The sequence below is a fragment of the Bemisia tabaci genome, chromosome 2 (assembly GCF_918797505.1).
Source record: "Bemisia tabaci chromosome 2, PGI_BMITA_v3".
NCBI classification, from domain to species: Eukaryota; Metazoa; Arthropoda; class Insecta; order Hemiptera; family Aleyrodidae; genus Bemisia; species Bemisia tabaci.
In genome coordinates, this window is record NC_092794.1 from 21468500 (window position 1) to 21491510 (window position 23011).

Below are 23011 nucleotides of genomic sequence, written 5' to 3' on the forward strand. Positions count from 1 at the left end.
ATGCATTTCAGAAAACTGAACGTGTTTTCCTTCAGTTTGTCCTTTGTGGTGTTACATGTCATTTTTGAGAAATGTCTGATACAAGGATTATAGAGATGTGGGGTACAAGTTTTAAACATTTTATTTTAGACAATTAAAGGTATTTACATTCATAAAATGAAATTAATACATTTTTAGGAAAAAGAAACTGAAGCGTTAAGCCAATAAATTAACAACAAATAATAAATAAAATATGAAATGAAAATTATAAACAAACAAAAAAATATAGACACCTAACTTACAAGAAGTTAAGCTCAGCTTCAAGAATGCTTAAAAATGCCGTAATTTCTTAATCAACAATTATTTTTAAATACATATATAGGATACATCGATTGACTTTTCATTCTATCTTGAATCGAAAAGCTTAGTCACCATGTTGACAAAAATTGAGTTTGGGAATATGTACAAGTCAGGAAAGATTAAAAATGTTCCACTTTCTACCTACGCAGATTTGAAAATACGTCAATTTAATGCAAATAAGGCTGCAAGAAAAGTAATATTCTGCACTTCAAATCGAAACTCTGCAACAAGCATAAAACTGGAAAAGCAGAAAAAGTTTAAGGCTCAGGGTCGCTATGCACTGTCTCTCAGTGCGCCTTGGTTTCTTCTGCCTTTGTTCAAACCAAAAGAGCGTTGCATTGAATACTGCACAATGGTGGATTTATATTTAAAAAAAAAAAAAAAAAAAAAACGCAGGTACTGTCTTATACCAGAGATCCCCAGACATTGACTTAGAACAAATGCAAGGTGTCCCGTTCACCCGTACCAGGCTCTTTTCTCGGATCTGATGTAGTCGAGGACCGTCGGATGAATAGGGAGGTAAGAAAAATTCTAACCTAATTTGATACCAAAAAGTCCATAATTGCTCCATTCCTGTCTGAAATACTGACCCTCCAAAATTGGGGGGCAGAGCTCCCTTTAGTAATGTGCAAGGCCTTCAAATTGATGTAAAGGCTCAGAAAAATGATGTTCTCATCGACTCTGAGGAACTTGAATCTGATGGCTTTTGAGCTTTCTAGGTTGGAGAGGCCGTGGGATGATAAAATTCAGTTTTCTTGGTGTCAATTGGACGTATTTCTGCCAAACAGGACTATGTGCATTAAGACATGAACCCTAAAATCCATCAGAATATGTGCATAACAGAACTCACGTCATAATGCACATAGTTCTGTTTGATAGAATTACGTCCAATTCGATTACGACGTATTTCTGCCAAACAGGACTATGTGCATAAAGACATGAACCCTAAAATCCATCAGAATATGTGCATAACAGAACTCACGTCATAATGCACATAGTTCTGTTTGATAGAATTACGTCCAATTCAGTATTCATCCGGCAGTCTTCCACTTTGTCCAATCTAAAGTTACCAAGGACAAAGCCTAGTACAGAAGGCATAGTTTTTATAGGTTTGGGACAGTATGATCATTTGAAACGTCATTTTAGTTTGGGTGGGATGTCGTCTTTTTTGTTTAGAGGAACCTTCTGAGCTTCATGCATTGATTTTTGGAATGTGCTCAATATATGCAGACTTTCCACAAAAAAAATCTGATAAATGTCTGCACAGTTACGGTTGAACAACTTGTTCTTAGGAATTAAGATTCGGATGCATGACATCTTGAAACGTGCACAGGAGGGGGAAATGACGGAAAACATCAAGAGGAAATGAGCGAGTAATGCCTTATTCTTGACAACAAATCTGAGGACTTGTAATGACTTTAAATTTAGTTTTGAGATCAAAGTTGTGACTATCAGGAAGAACTAGACTGACACTTGTGCATGTTTTTTTTTTTTTGGGGGGGGGGGGGATCTTAGAGCAACGAAGCTTCATGCTTCATTTTTTTCTTCTCACACAATATAAATTTGAAGTTCAACTAATGCTGTCATAGTCGGAACAAGATAGAAAGCATTATTTCTTTGGGAAGCTGTTGACTAATAACAAAATTCAAAGTTCTGTTATTATGCAAGTTGGAGGTAGGCACACATAGTGTAATTGATTATAATACTGGAAGTCATATAGTGAAGTAAATCATTGTAAAAATGATTGCATTTGAATTAACTAAAGTGTGAAAAAGAAAATTGTGATACAACTATAGCCATAAACTGAAATTCACGGTGCTTGTAACAGCTTTGCAGATGTTGCTACGAAGGTCATGTTCAAAGCTTTCAAGAATGGTTCCTTCTTTCTCTGATTTTAAAATCCCTCTTAATTTAGGGAAAGAGGTTAAGTTCCTAGGAAGAAAATGATAATCTTCCGCCTGTTTTTGATGACTTGCAAACAGTCCTTACATTTTTGTTGTTTCTTGGACAGTTACTTGAAATTGCTGTAAACTGCTTAAAATTATTCCTCCATGAATGGTTCATTTGCATGATATGAAGCTTATCGTAGGATCTGTCAACTGCTAATCTCTTATTCATTAATGATGTCCCAATGTCACATGCAATGTAAAAATCTGTGAGCTATAAAATTCCTCTCATAAAAGAGAAGAATTTATAGCTGAATTTGAGTTAGGCCTTCATCAGCATTTATTTGGTGACAGATACTGATGTAGAGAGCTGAAGAAAGAACTTCCCTGACAGAGATACTTTTAGAAATGGAGAGTACTTTCTCCGCATTATTATCGTCGGTAATGGGGTTTTTGGTATGGTCCTCGTCCAGCCTCTTCACGGAGCAGTTGATAGTAACTGTAGACTACTAACCACATGTAGATGTAGACTCCTAGAACAAAAATAAGGACACTATTTTAGTTTAGGACCTGCAAAGAGTGCATTGCATTATGTAATAATCCCAATTTCATGTTTGCCCTGCTATAAAAAAAGAAATCAATTCTTTTAAAAGTTACAAATCCTGAAGAGACAAAATTATCGCCAATTTCAGAATCTACTTATTCACAAAATATTGCAGGACTTCCTCTAAATAACTTGCTTGCCTTTTGAGTGGACTTACATTCCTATGAAACAAGGCTGTTTACAACTTTGATTTTGTTTAAATTTGCATTTTTACTAATTTAATGATCGATTATATTTTATTAGTGAAGAGGCAAACCAATATTGCGTTTATTATGTGTGTCAGAATATATAAAGTACAGTGTCTTTTTTTAAGTGTATGGCTACAAGTGCCTTTCTGCAATCAAAATATATACAAGTGTGGAAAAAGCGTGCATAATTGTGGTTGTTGACAGTTGAGACATTGAAAAGTTAAAGGATATCAGAAAAATTAGATTGCAATGATTTCAGTGACTTCAATAATAGTCTGGTAAGAATTGAGATTTAAGAATCAATGCTTGCACCAAGTCAATCAGCCCCATTGATCTGCTACTTTGTGGCAACAGCTTTCATTGGGAGAAGGTGCATCAAGTTTAGCAGTGAGTGACGCAGTTAATTTACTTACCAACAGAAAGAATGCCGAAAAGGAGGAATAAAAATCCACTGAGAATTTCTTTATGAACAATGAACACAATTGCAGTGTAAATTACGGAGATTCCAAGTCCAATGGCAAGCATAATTGCAAGAATGACCCATGGCAACATCATGAATTTCACCCTCTGAAAATAAGTTGGAACAAAGACATCTATCAAAGTTACAAATCGGTGGAATTAGTAGGGCATTTTCTCAAAATTTAGAAGTAATTATGTGCCCATTCAAATTCATTGGCTTAACCTGATTATCCAAAAATTGTCTGAGAAGGTAAGTAAATGAAGAATATATCAATGTAACTGAAATTTTTTACTGATTGCAAGTTATACAATGGTATTCATAAATCTTTTGGACCTTTGCCTTTTCTTTTGAAAGTAGGTAACCGTGTGAGGATGTATACCTAATTTTGATCGGAAAGAAAAAAATCAATTTATTTTATTAATAACAATGCTTGGACCCTTTAAAATGTTACAGTAAAAGTATCAATAGATGGATTATTTATTTATCAGGTAGTATTATCTAAGAATAATCCTCAGTTATGGTTCTTTATTTATTTGTAAGACTGTCTTACCTTGATAACTCCAAGGATCAGCATCAGAGAAATGAATATAGTCATAATGAGGTTGATTGTCACAATTATTTTGACTGAAATACAATGAAAACAAAAAACAAGTTCAATTTAGTTTTCATTTGATCTAGGAAAAGAGTACCTAATCAAAAAATGGATGACATTTCACACCTAAGAAAGGAAAACAAAAAAATGCAAAAATGACACTTGCCATGGCTTATTTGTCTCTTCTTCCAGCTACCGATTTTTAAGCACCTATTCTTTGGTTTTTTTCTCCTTTATTTTTTCGCTCTCAACTATGTAAGAATATTTGTCCAAGATTTTGCACCTCATTTAACCTTTAAACTGTATAAATTAATGTTGCTGTAGAATGTAGATGGTAAATCTTTTAATTCATGGGACAGATGGTTGAGGAGCATAAATGGTTTAGCTGCAGCTGAGGCACCCAGGTATTAGACCAAATTGTTGCCAAAAGGCTCATCATTTTTTTAGTATGTGAATATGAGAATCAGACTTTCTTCAATTTCATGATTTTTGATACTGCTCATCGTAGACAGAAGCTTTCGGCTTTTATCTGGAATTGATTTTGCCACTCCTTCCAGTTCATGACTGCCATGCATTTGTGGCACTGTAGTTCCAAATTTATTAGATAGATGAATCCTTACCAACATCTGGAGGGAGCGTGTCAATGACGATGGTTTTCATTTTTGCATCGGTCACCCAGATATAAACAAGTGTGAGGGCTCCCATAATCTAAAGAGATATGACAAAAAAAAACAGCGAATTAATTAGAAGTATTGGAGAATTTAGGTAGGGTCAGGGATTCTGGAAAAATTACCTATATCCTGATTGATCGAGTTTAAAGAATTTTGTGAAAGAGTGCATGAAAGACAGAATGAGGCTTGGGGCACACTTTCAAGGACCTCTAATTGGATGTAATGTGTGGTTTTACTTAATAAGAAATTATAACTGGTGCTCTCAACCTATAAAAACTAAAACTAAAAAAAACTTTAAAAAAAAAATAAAAAAAATGAAGGCTCATCAAAGAAGGGCCATCCTGACATGCAAGACACCTTTACTTCATGTAACAGAAATTAATCTAAATAAAACAGCATCTTAATTTTAAAAAGTTGAGTTGAAAAATAGGTATGCTAAAATGGTTTGTAAAGAAATAAATTTAGATACCAATATTTCGTGGTTGTACGGATAATAAAAAAATCAATTATTGGCTGTGAATTAAGTTTTACTTGATGTAAGTGGGTAGCAAGGTACCTTGTTGAGTCATGAGAAAATCGCAATTCAATCGAAGTTTCATACTGATAAATTCACTATATTGTCAAAATAGCTCATTTATCACTCCTGATCTTAATTTTCTATCACACTTGCTCATTCTTATATGGCTGTGAACCTAATTGGGCATTAAAAATAGCTTAAAATTAGAGAAAAAGTGTGGGGGAAAAATAAAGAAGGGGAGGGGAGCGAGAGAGAAATAAAACAACAAAAAAAACATGAAAAAAATAGTATGAAATTTTACGAATTTTTTTTTTTTTTTTTTTTTTATTAGTGTTAAGCGAACTTTCACAATGAAATTATACACTTTGTTTCTAAATTCAAAATAAATGTGTGAGTACAAACGACCGGGTAGTCTGTAACTTATCTAAATGGTTAGAAATAATTGGTTACTAAAATTAATGGTTCAAACCAAGGGGCTGGCCAGTTCCCACGGTTTCACCCGTTTGAGGCGTCTAAACTCATTTGAGTTGTCAAGTAATAGTAAAGCCTCGGTGTTAGGATGGTGATGGAGCCGTCTCTCATAGTTGGTTGCAACTTTAGTTATAAATTGCGAGACGGTCTCCATCCCCAGGTCTCTATGGATATCAGAGTTACGTTCATACCATCGTGCTCCGACTATCTGTCTCAGAGCACGATTTTGGACTCTTTGTAAAATTTCTATATTGGACCGTGCTGCACACCCCCAGATTTGAGCTCCATATGCCCATGTGGGTCGTACAATTTGTTTATATAATAGAAGCTTATTACTAATACTTAACTTAGATTTTTTACCTATTAACCAATACAATTTTTTAAGTTTGAACAAGCATTCTTCTCTTTTGATTTTTATGTGTTCCTTCCACTTTAACTTAGTATCTAGGTGTATACCTAAATACTTGGCCACTTCTGAAGGTTTTAATAGGACTTTATTGAATATAATGTTAATGTCCTTGATACTACGGTTAGAGAATATCTTATAAATAGTTTTTGCACAATTAAGTTTGATGTCTTTTTCACTCGTCCAGTTATAGAAATTTTGAAGGTTATCTTCAAGTTCAAGTGTAGCTAATTCCTGACTTTTATTGCTAGACAAATACGTAGTATCATCAGCATACTTTCCTAAGAGGGATTTTCTGGTTGGAGCGGGAATATCTGAGGTAAACAGTAAATATAGCAATGGGCCTAGAACTGAGCCTTGCGGGACTCCTGCCAGAATTGGTTTTTCGTCCGACAGTGCCTCACCTACTCTAACTCGGAAAGTTCTGTCAGAGAGATACGATTGGATTAATCTAACATGACAAGCAGGGAGAAGATTTGCTAACATTTTAATAAGGAGTTTATGAGAGACTTTATCAAATGCTTGTGCAACGTCTAAGAATGCAGAGACGCAATATTCTCCTTTTTCAAGGGCTTTTTCAATAAAATTGGTTACTCTATGTATTTGTTCAATGGTAGAGTGTTTAGCTCTAAAACCGAATTGAATATCTGGCAGTATGTTTTTAATATTGATTACTTTTAATAGTCTAGGAAGATAAAGTCTTTCCCATAGTTTTGCTATGGATGAGAGCAAAGATATTGGACGATAAGAAGAGGGATTTCTTTCGGGTTTGCCTTTTTTATGAAAAACTATTATTATTGCTTCTTTAAATTTGCTAGGGACATATTGTAGATTGATTATTGCATTAAAAATTTGGACTAATTTATGAATTGCTTTATCAGGTAATTTTTTAAGGATGAGGCCAGTAAGTTGGTCTTTTCCTGGGGCTTTTTTTGTTTTGCATTTGCTTATTAATTTGGTAACTTCCCCAAAAGAGAAATGGGTATTTCGTGCTCTGTTTCTATCAGATCTGTTTCATTTAGATGCAGGAGAATATCGCATTTCGTAGCATTGGGTAGTGAATTGGGTTTAAATACTTTTTCGAGGTGGGTTGCGTGTAAATTTGCTTTATGGAGGTCAGTTTTGGCCCATTTCCTTGTATTATCATTAAATAAAGGGGCATTATGTAGTGGTGGACGTTTTATGTAACTGATCGCTCTCCAAAGGGAGTAGTCGGTTGCAGGTGAGGCATCTAATGTTTTAATAAATTTTTCAAGTTGATTATTTCTAATAGTCCAAAGCTCATTTGTTAGTTCTCTTGAGATGGAGTTAAAATAGGCTTTATCTTCGGGGTCTCTGGAGCGCAGCCATCTTTTCCTAGCTTTTCTTTTTTCCTTTATGATTTTGAGGATGTAGGGGGGGGTTTTATATCCGGCTTTAATGTGTTGAATAGGGGGAGGGGTGGCATTTTTCGCCGCATCCTGTATGATTTTAACAAGATTTTCTAGTTCAGAGTCGATTTTTTGCGGAGTGTCTAATTTAGGGTCTGCATAAAGTTTAATTCTTTCATTAATGTAATCCTTAAAACATTCCCAATCAGTGGCTTTATTTATAAGTCCAGTAGGAGGTGTTGTAAAAATTGGAGAGGCTGCTAAATGAAAGTGGACGGGGATGTGGTCAGACGAAAGTTCATCTTCTATTAATGACGTATGTATATTTTGCTTGGAAAAGCCTTTATAAATTCCAAAATCTAATACATCGGGGTTCTTAAGTGGGTCTGTAGGGTAATGCGTAGGGCGTCCTTGTGATGCAATGCTCGCGTGAAGCGAGTCAATTGCTTTCAATAAATGTCTGCCTTTGGTATACACAGATTTTGATCCCCAGGCAAAGTGCTTCGCATTCCAGTCTCCGGCTATCAGGAAACGCGTGCCTAGTCGATCAATAAGATTAGCGTAATCTATCTCTTGGGGATTATGATGAGGTGGAGAATATATAACTGCGATTGTTAGATCCTGTTGTTGTAAACTAATGGTGATTGATACAGACTGAAACATTTCCTTTACAATTGAGTCGTTTAAGAAATGCTTAATTCTACGTTTTATCAGCACGCCTGCGCCAGCGTGCGCTGTGTTGTCAGGGTGCAATGCATGATAAAAAATGTAATTAGGAATAGAGAAATACGATTCTTTTGTGAGCCTTGTTTCAGAGATAAGCATGACGTCAATATTATAATCATTAAGAAATTGTATGATCTGTGCTCTATGATTTATAATGCCATTAGCATTCCACGCAACTATTCGGAGTGTAGATGCATTATTTAATAAAGATACATTTGAAACATCTAAAAAGAAATTTTTGCTGGCTTTACAGGAAATCTGAGTCGGATTTGTCATCTTGTGTGCGAAGTTGAGGATCCGCCCAAAGCAATATCATGAGCATTTAATTTGGTTTCAAGAGTGGTCATACGACTAAAAATTTGATTTAATAAGTCCATGACCTGTGTTAAGTCATTTTGAGGGGTGGAAGCAACTGATGCATAGGATTTTAAGTTACAATTCTTTGGAGATTTATAAGAATTGTTGGCGTTATTGGCGCCAGTGGGTTTATTAATAGGTTTAGCATTCTCTTGTGAAGTTATTTCAGTTTTTTTCTGGAATCTCTCCTCAAGAGCAGCTTTCCTAGCAGGGCAATCCCTAAAACTGGCTACGTGGCCAGCGTTGCAGTTAGCGCATTTTGGGTTCGAGTTATATCCAGGAATAGTGCATTGAGAGGATGGATGATTACCTGCGCATTTGACGCAAGCCCAGGGCTTATGACAGTAGCTTTTCGAATGCGAAAATCCCTGACATCTGTAGCACTGCATGATTAACTTAGGTTTGGATTTACAAGCTTCAATTTTAACCACTTGATTACATATAGTTTTTAAGTTAAATACTCTTTCGGGGTCTTCCCCTTGAGCAAAGGTGATTTGATGTAAAAATAAAGGTTCTTTTTTTACGGGACCTCCCTTGCCATTTTCGGGTTGGATTTTCTTAAAAATATTGACTACACTGATAACATTGAAATTTTTTCCCTTAAGTGAATCTAAAATATCCTCCTCCGAAGTCTGAGGAGACATGCCTTTGCACATAACTCTAAAGTCACGTGTATTTTTATTTTCGTGAGTATACCAATAAATTTCTTTGTTATTATTTAATTCTTTAGTTAATACACGATAATGTTCTTCTTTCATAACATTCACTTTCCATACAGCTTTAGTACCCACAGTTGTAATCGCCTTCAGCGAAAACTGTGAGTCATCCTTAATTACATTTTGAATTAAAGTACGTAAATTGTTGACATCCTCGACATTACAGATTTTAATGGGCGGAGGCGGGTTTTCCTTTAAAGCTGCTTGTGCGTCCTTAGGTGTTGAGCCAGGAATTAAAGTTGACTGTTTCTTCTTGTTCGGTTCTGAATCATGCTGGGTAATAATTTTGACTTTCTTACCAGGGGTAGAATTATTGTTGGTGATAGGTTTAGAGTTAGGGGATGCGGAATCTTCCCTCTTACGTTTGTCCTTCCTGGACTGGTTGGAGGCGCCTTTGTTCCTTTTCACCTTGGTTTTCCAGGCCAGAGTTTCAATGTCAACTATGCGTTCTTCCTCATCCGAATCGGGTAATGCAAATGTAGTTGTGTCCATATTCTCCTCATCATTTAACGTAGGTTTTAAGGTTGATTCACTGTTCATAGGATTGCTATTATTGGAATTATTAGCATTAATATTTGAGTTGAGATTAGTTTGAAGTAGGTTAATTTTTTCTTCCAGAATTCTAAATTTAGCATCTGTCTCTTCATCTTTTTTAGCTTGATCAGCTTTAACTGATATAAGTTCGTGTCTAAAATTATTTGTCTCATCAATTGATTTCTGAAGAGCATTAGATAGTTTGTTTGTGAGATTTTTATAATCAAGAAGTGCTTTTACAGTGTCATTTCCTAAGTTATCTGTAGGTATAAGGGTAGCAATAGCTTTGTTTGCTTCTAAAAGTACCTCATTATAGTTTATACAATTAGAGTTAGTAGATGGAATTTGATTTAAAGTTTGTTCACTTGTGATGTTTTCAAGGTGAGGCTGAGGAATTTCACCTGATTGTAGCCTTATCACGTGTTTGTCCATGGTGCCACACCGACGTGGGCACCAGGGAGTTGGTCACAATACACTTATCACATGTCCTAAAGTTGCTTGGAGCACGATTTGGCACAATGATTTTAGGATACACTCAGTACTAGATTAGATAGGAGTTGAGATTAGAGAGAGCAGACGAGCGCAGGAACGACCGTCACGGATCACGCCGATTACGCGACTGAAATTTTTTTTTTTTTTTTTTTTTTTTTTTTTTTTACGAATTTGCATTGGATTAGGTGGTAGGTACTGGATAAAATATGAGTCATTTTTGCAAAAAAATCCACTTCGTTATAGAAGTTAAAAGATTATCCACCTTAGGCAGAACTGCCAGTGACTACTATATGTCATTCCGAGCTCGGCATATCATGTTCAAGAATCGTTCACCTAAGCATTTGTCCGATCCACCAAAATCTAATGGAGATACCGGGGATCGAACCCGGGGCCTCTCACATGCAAAGCGAGCGCTCTACCACTGAGCTATATCCCCGAGATGGCGAGTCAGAAGTGAAATAGCAAGTCTTCAATGCGCGGAGGTTGGACCTCGCTCCCTACGAACGTTCAGCGGAGGTCACGTGTTCCTGATGAAGCTGCCTTACTGCACCGCGTGGCGCGCTACTTATACAGTGTGATCCAATGTCCCGCACTACGGCACTACCCCTGTAACTTTATTGCTAATGGAGATTTTGCATTAGGGTGCGGCTTATACGAGAAATTAAAAAGGTTGAATTTTGAAATTGACAAGGGACCCCGCCAAAACGTTCCTAATAGTGTAAAAACAAACGTTGTAGAACAGTTTTGCATTTGGTCAACATTTAGAGGTCCCGACTGGCCCTTGAGATTGCAAAATTCGGCTAATTTTCGCATTTTTTCATCAATTTTGGTAAATTTTCTCAGGCCTCACGGAGAGTTCTACTTGATAAATTTATTCATAAATAGGCAATATATAACCTAAAATGCACCCGATCCTCCACCTTAAGTCCCCCAGCCCCCCCAACCCCCTCCCTCACCGATCCAATATAAATACACTCTTTATAAACTACGCTATTTTGGTAGTGACCAGAGATTTAAAGTAACACTGGTCAACACGGGTTCAAATGTGCTTGTACTACGGTAGTTTTTAGCGCTGAGTCCGAAAATGACCTCCGTTATGCTGGGTCAGGTCGATTTTCCCCGGAAAATTTAGGATTTTCCTTAAAAATCGAGCTTTTGAAAAATCAATTTTCCGAAAAATCTGTGCATGATGGAAGAAAGATAAGGTCATTTTCGGATTCAGCAGCTAAAATTACATGGGAAACCATATATTGCATGCCTATAGAAGTTTCCGTTCTGTTGCAAATATCGAGGTTTTACCGGACAAGTGCCCCTTTCCGCCCATGTGACGCATGTAATAGATGTAATACCAGTCCGACTGATTTGCGTCGGAAAGGAAGGAAAATATTTTTTCCCAGGCGACAGGTGCCGCTACAGCCGAAAATGACCCTCGTTTTCTTCCAAAATCTATCAATTTTTCTGAAAAATCGATTTTTAGAAAAAAAATGCACCTTTTCAACTCAAAAACGTTTAAGAACCTCCCCTCTTTCCGGAATCTGGATTTTCCAAAGGCTCTGAAAGGAACCGAGGGTCATTTTCGGCTGTAGCGGCAATAATTTAGTGGAGTGAACTCCACCAGTCGCCTGAGAAAAAATATTTTCCCATTCACCATGTGTTCATTACCATTCCAGCAATTCCACTGATGATGGAACCCGTTTTCAGGGAATAACACCCGCAACAGTTGTCCAGGACAGGCCCCGAGTAGGTAGGCATTTTGTGCGGTTTCCTTTTTCAAGTCTGAAACAGAAAGAAAATAGGAAACATTTTAAAATATGTGAATATAAACTTTGATACTTTGAAAATACACCATAAAATAAAATTCCTGCAATAATTAAAGTATTTTTGATGAAGAAATGAGAATATTCTGTAACCCTGGTAAAAATTGGCGATAGGAGCTGCGTTTCAAAATACCATAGGAGTTCTTATAGCCGACTAAAGAAGGCTATTGAAAATCATATAGCTGGCTATAGAAAGCGGAGCAAATCATATAGCCGGGCTATACGAAGCTGTAAAATAGTATACAGTCGGGCTATAGTTCCTATCGCCGGACTTTACACTTTATCACCATTGGCTATAAAAGGCTATAGGAAATTGTGTGGAAATTCGTGTGCTTTGGAAATCATTAAGTTTGAGAGGGAGCTACCTTAATATTTACAAAACACACATTATATTTCCCTTTAAACATATTTTTTTTTTTTTTTCATAAATTAAAATGAGAATAATCCATACAGAGTGTGCAAACATTTCAAAATCATGAGTTGAAAAACGCTGACTCCGCAAGATTAAGTATCAGAGCCTAACACGAAGCGGAGCGGCGACGCACTGGTGCCTACAAACCTAACAGGGATACTTCACGCATTACGCAATGCGTGAAGTATCCCTGTTAGGTTTGTAGGCGCCAATGCGCGTTTCGCGCTCTCTGCCCGCCCGCCGCGCCGCAGCGTGCCACGGCGTCTGAAGCAACTATTTCACACCAAAGGTATTGCACAGTATCTTAAGAAATTGAAGGCGCTCCAACATATTAAGAATGACAGGCATCCTTCAAAAGTACGGAGCTTTCCTCGCAAAATAAATCAAGATACTACGGCACAAAAAGAGAGCGGTAGTCCAAAAACTAACTAAGTCCTAGTATCCGTATTACATATAACGTTTAGCATAAACTTTATCGTCTGGCTGTTGCTTAATCGCCATCGGCCATAAAAGGTTACGAGAAATTGTAAAGCCAGCTAGAGAAGCTATTGGAAATCTTACAGCCGGCTTTAGGTCTATAGTATTTTGGAACACAGATTCTACTGCCAATTTTTACCAGGGAAAACCAGTGTTTGTGTCCTACGCGACTGATTTCGCGATACAATCGTCATCAATTTTTATAATCCTCGAGTTCTAGACGCGCAGCCCACATTTCATTTTCAAGAGCAGGGAAAAACATACATAAAATAATTTTCACTGATATTTATGAGACCTCATTGCGCTTTAGTTTCACAATTGCATCTAGGAAATCATATAAGTACGTGTACTTAATCTTGCGATGTTACATGAAGGTTTCCCGTCGCATTTAATTTTTTCGAAAGACGAATGGTCATCGTTTCTGTTTCAAATTCCGTGTGATTCATCAGGATTGTTCTTTGGAAATTTCGCACTTAACGTCAAAATTAGTTTCCTCAAAGGGGAAAAAACCAAACAAAGGACGACTCATTAAAGTGGGTCTACAGACATTCTACACATTATGCTCTGACATAAGTACCTATTTTCTGCAATTTTTGGAGACCGCCAACGTTTTTCAATAAATTTAAATGATGCATTTCTCGAAAAACGACAGTGTCGCGATAAAAATAAGTGATAGTTTATTGCATTGCGACGGTGAAAGTCGGCAATCACATAACTCGTTTGCGGTGTCTGAAAATCTCCGCCTCTACGTCATTTTTTTAAAGGAGAACAAATTGATATTATTTCTTGAAGTTTTTGCAGAATTTTCTTCGCATTGAGAAGAAAAATCGCGACAGTTTTAAAGAATTGCCGTTGAGTAGTTTTCCATTTAAAAAATAAAGTATAACAGGAAGTCTGCGACGTCGCAAACCGAGTTATGTGATTGCCGACTTTCACCGTCGATTGGCACAGCAAGCAAAGCTTGAATTAAGTTGAGGAGAGAGATAAACTGTTAAAGCTTCAGGTCGTGTCACATGCGACAGATACCAATCGAATTTCATCATAACGCCTGGATGCAACTATTCGAGCTTCACGGATGTCCGTGTTGCATACCCAAGAAGGCGAAGGCGTTTTAAATTTCGACAAACACCGCCTCACCAGCGGCACTCACAATCGGTGGAGCGTGTCAAAGAGACGAGTCCGACAAAATGGGGAAACATTAAAAGCTCATATCGATGTTAATACGGAACCTCGATTAGAAGTGGTTCCATTGATTCTCTCGTAAAATATCTTCCTAGAAGCACCCTATGAAATTTAAAATGTCTAGTTTAAGCTGTCAAAATAAATTTAAAAATCTAATTTCTAAATAAATTGATTCAATAGGAATGATTTTTATTGATTTTTTTTGCCCCTGATAAAGCTTTTCCTCTGATGTTAAGTTTTTAACTTCTTGTTCCTTTGTTACTTTTTCTGTTGATTAGAATATTGGTAAGAAAGGGGGCTGGTACTGGGTAGTACTATTTCCAGTGTTCGAAACTCACCTTTGAATTTTAGGAGCCGTGTGGCGCATCAAGCCCGACTTTTAGGCGCCATTGAAGATTTTTTGGGGCCAAATTGACTTTTTGCCTATATATTACGGCGCATTTAGTGACAAGTTAGATGCAAGATGTTTTCGTAACAGAACTAGTAAGAAGCTGTATCTTGGGGGAAGACAAAAGCACTAAGGATGCAATCGTGAAGAATAGAAAAAGCTTTCACTTGTAGTGCTGAAAATTTCAAATAATCACCTAATATAAAAATTCAGATTTTTAGGGGCCACATTGGCGCAGAGCCTTCATTTCTTAGGCGTCATACCTAATTTTTTAGGCGCATTTGGCGCGTTGGCGCCTGTGAGTTTCGAACACTGACAATTACTATTCATACTCGGAGATTTTGAAACGTCGCAATGGAGATACGCATTGTTGACTTGAGTCATCGACCTATTTTCCGGTGCATCTAACAACCCTGCTCGGCAAATAAATAGGTGCTACGCGTTTAAATTTATCGTGGAGAGTGGAGAGATGGAGGGAGACATAGTGGACGCCCGCGCCCGGAAACGGTGCGGTGGATTTACATGCCGACGCGCGACGCGGCCGTGTAGCGCTAATTAAAGTGCATCTTCAACGAGTTTCCTCGCAATTTTTGAAATCATGTCGCCGCTTGGCTAAATTATGATACATACGCGCGCCTCCTCTGCACTTGCATGTCGCGTCGTATACCAGTCGCGCCGCCGCCCAGGGGGGCGCTTCTGTCTCTCCTTGTCACGCTGCCGTGCTGAGGGAAAACGCCTTAAGAAAATTCCAGAGTTGTCAAATTTCCTCCGATACGGGTTGCTACAGTCAGGGAAAACCGGGAAATGTCAGGGAATTTTAAAAAGTCAGGGAAAATGACGAAAATGTCACGTGAAATTTGTTAAATCACCTTCGTTTGCTTTCTAGAATGGGTTCGAGGTTTAGAACAACAAATTTTGCCTGAAAACTATTTTCAATTATGCCTTCTTAACCATCCGCCACATCTTCAATTGTCAGAAATGCCACCAAAATGCATCAGGAAAATCAGGGAAATGTCAGAGAATTTCATTTTCTAAATTCTACGGCAACCCTGTCGATAAAATGTATCTTTTGGAAGAGAGTTAAGGATTTCCTCCTCATCACTTCGTTTGACAAGCGTAAAAATCGCAACATCACAAAATTGCAATCGTCAACTCTCCGACAACTGTCTAATTTGACCTACAAAAACAAAAACAAACTGCAGGAATACTTCACGCATTGCGCCAAACACAGTGCGGTCGCTGGTCGGCGCGAAAAGCATGTCAGCGCCTACAAGACTAAAGGAATACTCCCCGCATTGCGCCAGTCGCTTGTCCGCGTGAAACGCATGTAGATGGTGAAACTATCATACCTCGTACCTATCTCGATTTGCGACGTTGCAGACTTCCTGTCATACTTCATTTTTTAAATGGAAAACTACTCAACGTCAGCTCTTGGAAACTTCTATGAGTTTTCTCCTCTGGGCGAAGAGAACTCTGTGTAAACTTCAAGGGATGATATCTATTTGTACTCCTTCAAGAAATAAAATTGGAGCGGTGATTTTTAGACTCCGCAAACGAGATACTGGTCGAGATACAAATTGGACGTTTTTTGTAATCTTTGATCAACCCATTCCCGAATTCCTATCTCCGTTCCCTCTCTCATTCTATTTGTTCCTTTCCGTACCCCCAATGTCCCGGTCCATTCCAGTTAATAATCTTTGCAATTGGTGAAACTGTACACTGGAAAAGAAAAACACATTGGATCTAGATCCAGACTCTTAAAAACATCGACAAGAAAAAATACTCTTGATTCAATCAGATTCAAGCTTAAATCAAGAACCGAGCCTCTTAATTTGAGCGGATTTCCTTTTGATTTAAGTTTAAATCTGACTGAATCAAGAGTATTTTTTCTTTTCAATATTTCCAAGAGTCTGGACTGTAGATACAATGTGTTTTTTCCCCCCAGTGTATAATCTTTATTCCCGTTTGTGACACCTAAGGTCTAAAATGCGGGAACCAATCAGAAAAGGATTCGCATTGTCTTTACTCTCAATATAAAGGGACTCTAGTTTAAGGTGATTCGATGGACGCCATGTTTTGTGTCAGAGCAACGTGCGATGTATCGCATCAATTGGTTCAATTTTTTCAGCTACTCGTAATTTTTTTCAAATTTTGAGATCGCAATTCTGTTGTCAGGAGACTAAAGCACTCACTTACCAATTTTAACAAAGAAATTCAACGTAATAAAGGCGTGGTTTTTTCAGGGAGAAAACATCGCATTCGATACTGATATCGAAACTACACTCGAATGCGATATTTTCTCTCTAAAAATCCACGCCTTTATTACGTTGAATTTCTTTGCTAATAATGGTAAGTGAGTGCTTTAGTCTCCTGACAACAGAATTGCGATCTCAAAATTTGAAAAAAATTACGAGTAGCTGAAAAAATGGAACCAATTGATGCGATATATCGCATGCCGTTCTGACACAAAATGTGGCGTCCATCGAATCACCTTAATATCGGAAAAACCAAGAGGCATCTTAGCTTTCTTCGTGAAATTCAAACGGGGAAAGTAGTTCTGAATCGGAAGGTACCGACTGCGGCTCTCATGCGTCAGCCAGAGGCCGAATGCACGAGACCAGCCATACATTAAATTTTGCACAGAATATCGGCAATAAACAAGCCCTGATTGACCGTCAGAGCGTCGGGTGCGGGGGCGGCAGCGGTGGTGATTGGTGGGTCCAAAATTAGCAGCCTCTGACGCGCGGGCCTCGGGCAGCGCGCCCAACGTCCCCCGCGTCGCGCGTGCTGTCCACCAACCGCTTTCCATCGTTGCCAAGTCGGCAGCGTCATGGGGGGCCTCCCTAAGAAAGAACGACGTATCATCATTCCAATGCCCTCAAATCTCCCTCCGTAGAATATCCACCATCAAAAATTTGTTGAGTAGTTTCCCTCGCAATTTTCGCGTACCTCGCACTGAAAAAAAATTCTCGGCGTTTTTACCAAGGTCCGTTGGTGCCTTTACCATCTCACTTTTTTTACCAATTATTAGTAATTTTACCAAGACAGACTAGGAAGCTTACCTAAAAACCGGTATTTTTACTGTTTTTTTCAGGTAAGAATACCACTTTTCTTGGTAATCAATTCCCAGTAACTTTGTCATTTTATCTCGGTAATTCTACCACAGTCGATAGAAAATATTGGCGTTTTTACCAAGGTCCAGTAAAATTACCGAGAAAGTTCAATAATTTTACCGAGATTTCTCGGTAAAATTACCAATTCCATAAATGGTAATTTTACCAAGAAAAAACTGGGATCAAATAGAACCCTGAATTCTTGGTAACTTTACCCTTTTCTTAGTAAATACACCGAGCTTTTCTTTTCAGTCTGAGAAAGAACGACGTATCATCATTCCAATGCCCTCAAATCTCCCTCCGTAGAATATCCACCGTCGAAAATTTGTCGAGTAGTTTCCCTCGACATTTTCGGGTACCTTGGATAAAATTGCGATCAGTACGATAATTTAAAAATTTCAGCAGGAAAAGTCACTGGTTTCCCCGAAAATACAGGTTATATCGAACAAAATATCTTTTGACGGAAAGGCGCCTAGAGTTCCGAGACAGCAGCGCACGGACAGCGGAAGAATAAAAAACCTTGGCGATTCACATTTGTGACATAATTAAAGCGGTTAAAGGGCTAATTAATCACAAAGCACCGGGTCCTGGTGGGATTCCTGTCGGAGTTGGTCAAGTACGGGACTGCCAAGCTCTTTGAGTGCCTCAGAAAACTGATGCAACAATGCATCAGGGGTGACGAGGTACCAAGGGAGTGGAAGGAGTCCTGGATCAAGGCCATCTACAAAATGAAGGGAAGGAAGGACGACTGTAAAAACTACCGGGGGCTCTCAGTGACCGGGTTAGCAAGCAAAGTGTACGGGAAGATACTGGAAGCGAAGATCGAGGAAGAATGGCAGGATCACGAAGCAGAGGAGCAGGCTGGTTGCTAAGTAAGTACTATACATAAGTACTATAAGTGCGGTTGACTCAGGATGGAAACACGGATCAAGCTATCAGGGAAAGGAACACCTTAGCAAGGAAGGGTATAGCGATGTTAAAAGGAATCCTCTGGGATCAGCGGATTTCCAAAGATAACAAGAGGAGGATATACAACGCTATAGTTAAAAGTATATTAACATACGGATGTGAAGTTTGGCAGCTGAAGAAACGGACACAGGATATGTTAAGAGCAACGGAGATGGATTTCTGGAGAAGGTCGGCAGGAATTTCTAGGAGAGATCGGGTCCGTAATGATGGAGTGCGTCAGATAATGGAAGTCGAAAATGACATCGTGTTCGACATCATGACCAAACAACTTGTCTGGTTCGGTCATGTCAATTGGATGACGGAAGAGAGGCTGCCAAAAAAGATGCTTGATTGGGTTCCTCCTGGGAGGAGACGTAGGGGACGCCCAGTGAGAGGTTGGCGACAGGGGGGTGTTAAATGAGATGAGGGATTTTCAACTCCGTGATGACCTGTGCGAAGACCGAGCTTTGTGGCGATTAGGCGTCGTGAAGCGCCAAAGAGCGCTATAAAAGCGACTCGTTTATACATATCGAACGAAATTTCGCTACGTCTCAAGGCTCGTACGGCGCTTTTCCTATGCGCTGCAGTTTTCATGCCCCTCTGCCGTTCCAATCGTGTGACTTGCCAAGAGCAATCTGCATTAGCTTATACAAGTGATCAATTAATTCCGAACTCTGTTGAACCGCCTAGCACCTTAAGTATCGTTCCGCCGGCCGTGAAAATTCACCGCGGAAATCCAGCTTTTCATAATGATGACGATTGGAATGCCGCCGCCCCCCTCCAACCCCTCCCAGCTCGTGGCTGTAACTTGAAGAACTTGTTGAATTTATGATGAACTCCTGAATCGCATTCTAAAATGTTTTTAGGAAGATTTTTAAAATGAAAGAGGCTGAGTTTACGGAACTAGAACTTTAATTTATAGCCAATTTTACATTGAAGAAAAAGTAATATTCTCAAAGGTTTTAATTATATTTATAGTTTCTTTATTAAAATTAATTTTAAGCCCAAACATAGTGGATCATTTTAAAAATTGCTTTACATTTGCCATCAAATATAATGACAAACTGTTGATGCAACTTTCATCCCTTCGAAGAAACTCGGCACTGTTCGGATAGAGCTAACCATCATCAGCGTATCTGCGATTGAACTGAATTTTGCAATCAGGAACTACAATTTCAATTTTTACAATTACTACAAATCTACAATTATTGAAATAGCCTCCATGCACGCCGGGCTTATCGATTTCCTTTGACATTTTTGTAGTGGTGAATGCATAGCTTAAGTGCGCTCCAGCTAGAATTGTATTTAGCAAATGGGTGGTTTTTATACGAGGAATAAAAATAAACAAGTGGTACGGAATAAAAGAAAAGAATATGAACTATGCAAAACGATAATCCGGGTATCGGAACTTGGCTGTTTTGAAAACGCCTTCAAATGCGGCGTGATACCTCACGCATTCCGGAGAGTTCAAATAGTTGTATCATTACGCCGTAAGAATGTGACGGGAGATTAAAATTGCTTCAAAAGTATTTTGTATATGAAAATACCTAAGCGTCGAACTCAATCTTTAACATCGAGTTTTATGGAGAAATAAAACTTCAAACCGCTTCATGGCGGTTGATTCTTGATGCGGCTTTGTTCTTTTCTGTTGAACGCAGTCTAGTATTTTCTCTTTAGTTTAGAGTAGTGAATAGAGTAGTAGTGATTATAGTTTATTAATTAAAATTCTCCACTGAGGCTACCCCACACGAGCGCATTTCACTGAAAAAAAAGTTGAGGACTATATAAATATACCGTCCGTTCCAGGCTCAGAGGCCAAAAGTTCCGGGTGCTGGAGCCGTATCTTCGACTGCTTCGGGTGCTACGCCCGAAACTTTCCGTCTCTGAGCCCGGAACGCAGACGGTATGTCTAAATAGCCCGTAAGTACGGCTTCCACGGCCGGAGTTTTTTTTTCAGTGTTCGAAAAAATCTCTGTGCTAAGTTACCTCTACTGCGGCGGAAGGTCGCTGAAAGTTTTGGCACACCCATGTTGAGAAATTCATCCAAGAGGGGTTGTTGCCTCTTATTGGTGACAGCTGCGTTCGTTTACGGGCAACCCTGCAAACATGGAATATCTATCTACCTGCCTTGGATTTGGTCCAAACCATACGCACGAAAGCGAACCTCGAGTGATACGCCAATATTGGAAATGACAGGTGTTCGGGGCTAAATCGTAACGATGTGGCAGAATTTGAGAGAGTTTAGCTCGTGCGTTTTGCGGGGGCTAAAGTTACTGATGCTGAAGAGGAACTTCTCGCTAAACCTAATCGGAAACCAGGAATAATTAGAGATCGGGGGATCATCACCTTGGAACAAGTTTAATACATATAGAAAAACGCAAAGTCGCGTCAATTTCGAACAGAGAAGAAGAGGCTTAAAGTTTTCTTTCTTCATAGGACTCAATGTTTACTGGACGTACACTGAAAAAAAAGAAGCTTCATGATTTAACCAGAACTTGCACCTGCACCTGGCCCCTCCAAGAATCGATACATTTCCATAGGTTTAAATGGAGAAAATAGAATGTTGCAAATTTTCTGGAACCGCCAATGGCGGGGGTTTATCCGCTGCGCCACTGCTACGCATTTTCTGACTTCAGCCATAGATTTCAGATTGTTCTTCGTGAAATCAGCCCTAATCTCCCCACAGCTTACTGGCACGCGACAGCTCTGCACGCAGTGAAGTCATTTTTACGCAGAAATTCGATTATCCGACGAGATCCCACAAAAATTAGGTGAATTCTACCTGAACGATGACAACGCTGGCCACGAGACGAGCATGCGTTTAATATTGAGCAATGTACTTTTCAGTGGAGAGATGCAGTGCGTCTACAAGCGAACAAGCTATCACTGAGGCATAACGACCCAAGTTAATAATTCCATTATCTAAAAATAGTCGTGCGGTAAAATGTGCACAGCGCCTCCCATCAAAATAACGCGCCCTCATATCGTCGCTCCGCTGACGTAAGGGCGTATCCCGATTTCTACATGAGACCTAGGCAGCATGGACTTATATGAAGAACAGGGTTCACGGGGAAATTGCGGTACGCCCTTACGCCAGATGGACGACGATATTAAGGGACAGCGCAACGGTGACGCACAGCCGGGCATGAGTGCCGTGTGACTGCAATGAATTAAATTAAGTGGGAAATAGCATCTAAAAGTTTTCCAAGAATTTTTCGATTCTCGCTCATCACTTTCAGGTGTTCACAGTTGCCAGGAAAGCGCTTTGATCGTTCACTCCATCGACTATTTGATTCTTTCAAATTTCGAGACCTTTTTATGAACTTATGCACGAAAGTACAAACACAGCGTCGAGTGAATATTCACCGGTAATATCCAGCATTTCCGGTTACATCAGCATCAGCTGATCACTGAAATTACTCTCTCATTGTGCGCGAAACTATATTCTACGGTGCCACTGCAAAATTTGAGAGTGTTTTTGGCGATCGGCTGATTTTACCCGAAATACAGAATATTTCCGGAGAATATTCACGTGACGCTGTACACTTTCGTGCGCAATGGAGAGTTTTCGGCGATTAGCTGATGCGACCGGAAACGTTGATTATTTTCGGTAGATATTGACGCTACTTTTGGAGGCAACCCCCCCCCCCTTTTTTTTTTTGGATCGGAGGGTATTATACTGCATAGCGGAAAAACTTTGTCTGCTCGACATTATCGCCAACTTCAGAGCCTCAGTTCGGAAGGGCGCCCCATCTCCGGTTAGGCCGACATTAGATTTTGAGACCAGGAAGGAAAATCAAAGTAGAAAAACCTTCGTTGGTCTCGTTTTGGGATGAGATCCCTTTTCGGCATTTTTGCTACCTTTAAGGCCCTACTGCGGTATGGGACGTTTCAGCTCCGGTAAGGCCGACAGCGGGATTTGAGATCTGCGGGGCGATTATTGAAATGCTATCAACTGTACGTCGCCGCTTTGTCGTGTCGCGCCATCGACTAAGCATATGCTTAGTCGATGACGCGACACGACAGAGCGGCGACATAGAGTCGATATCATTTCAATAATCGCCCCGCTGGGAGGAAAGCTCTGTAAACTTTAATAAAAATTGTCCATTTTAAAGTTGGACATCAGAATGAAAGAGAACTCCCGCACTCTAACGTGTTTCGATCTCTTAAAATCAAAGGGAAAGCATTCATGGCGCTACCAAGAGACCCCGTGGCACCCCCTCCCCCTTTTCCCCGAACCAGAGACAAGAGACTCTCCACCGACCTCTTGGCGACAGGAGGAAACGTATATTTTCGGGGATTCGACACTACTTATGGGCGATACATTATGAGGGATCAACAGCCG

The 23011-nt window shown here is 39.2% G+C and overlaps 1 protein-coding gene and 1 non-coding gene across 5 annotated transcripts in view; both read right to left on the reverse strand.

Moving 5' to 3' along the window:
* Positions 1-103: 103 nt before the first annotated feature.
* Positions 104-23011, reverse strand: part of LOC109043614 (uncharacterized) — an 88764-nt gene continuing 65856 nt past the window's right edge. For all 4 annotated transcript variants that reach the window (XM_072296916.1, XM_072296915.1, XM_072296914.1 and 1 more), the window contains 5 exons: positions 11992-12105; positions 4690-4777; positions 4028-4101; positions 3431-3584; positions 104-2758 (listed from right to left, as the gene is read on the reverse strand). In XM_072296916.1, coding sequence (XP_072153017.1) covers positions 2658-2758; positions 3431-3584; positions 4028-4101; positions 4690-4777; positions 11992-12081 — 507 coding nt within the window. In that variant the 5' untranslated portion in view covers positions 12082-12105 and the 3' untranslated portion in view covers positions 104-2657. The remainder of the gene's footprint in view (positions 2759-3430; positions 3585-4027; positions 4102-4689; positions 4778-11991; positions 12106-23011) is intronic.
* On the reverse strand, positions 10694-10765 carry TRNAA-UGC (transfer RNA alanine (anticodon UGC)). Its single transcript has one exon. It is a non-coding gene; the product is annotated as a tRNA-Ala (tRNA).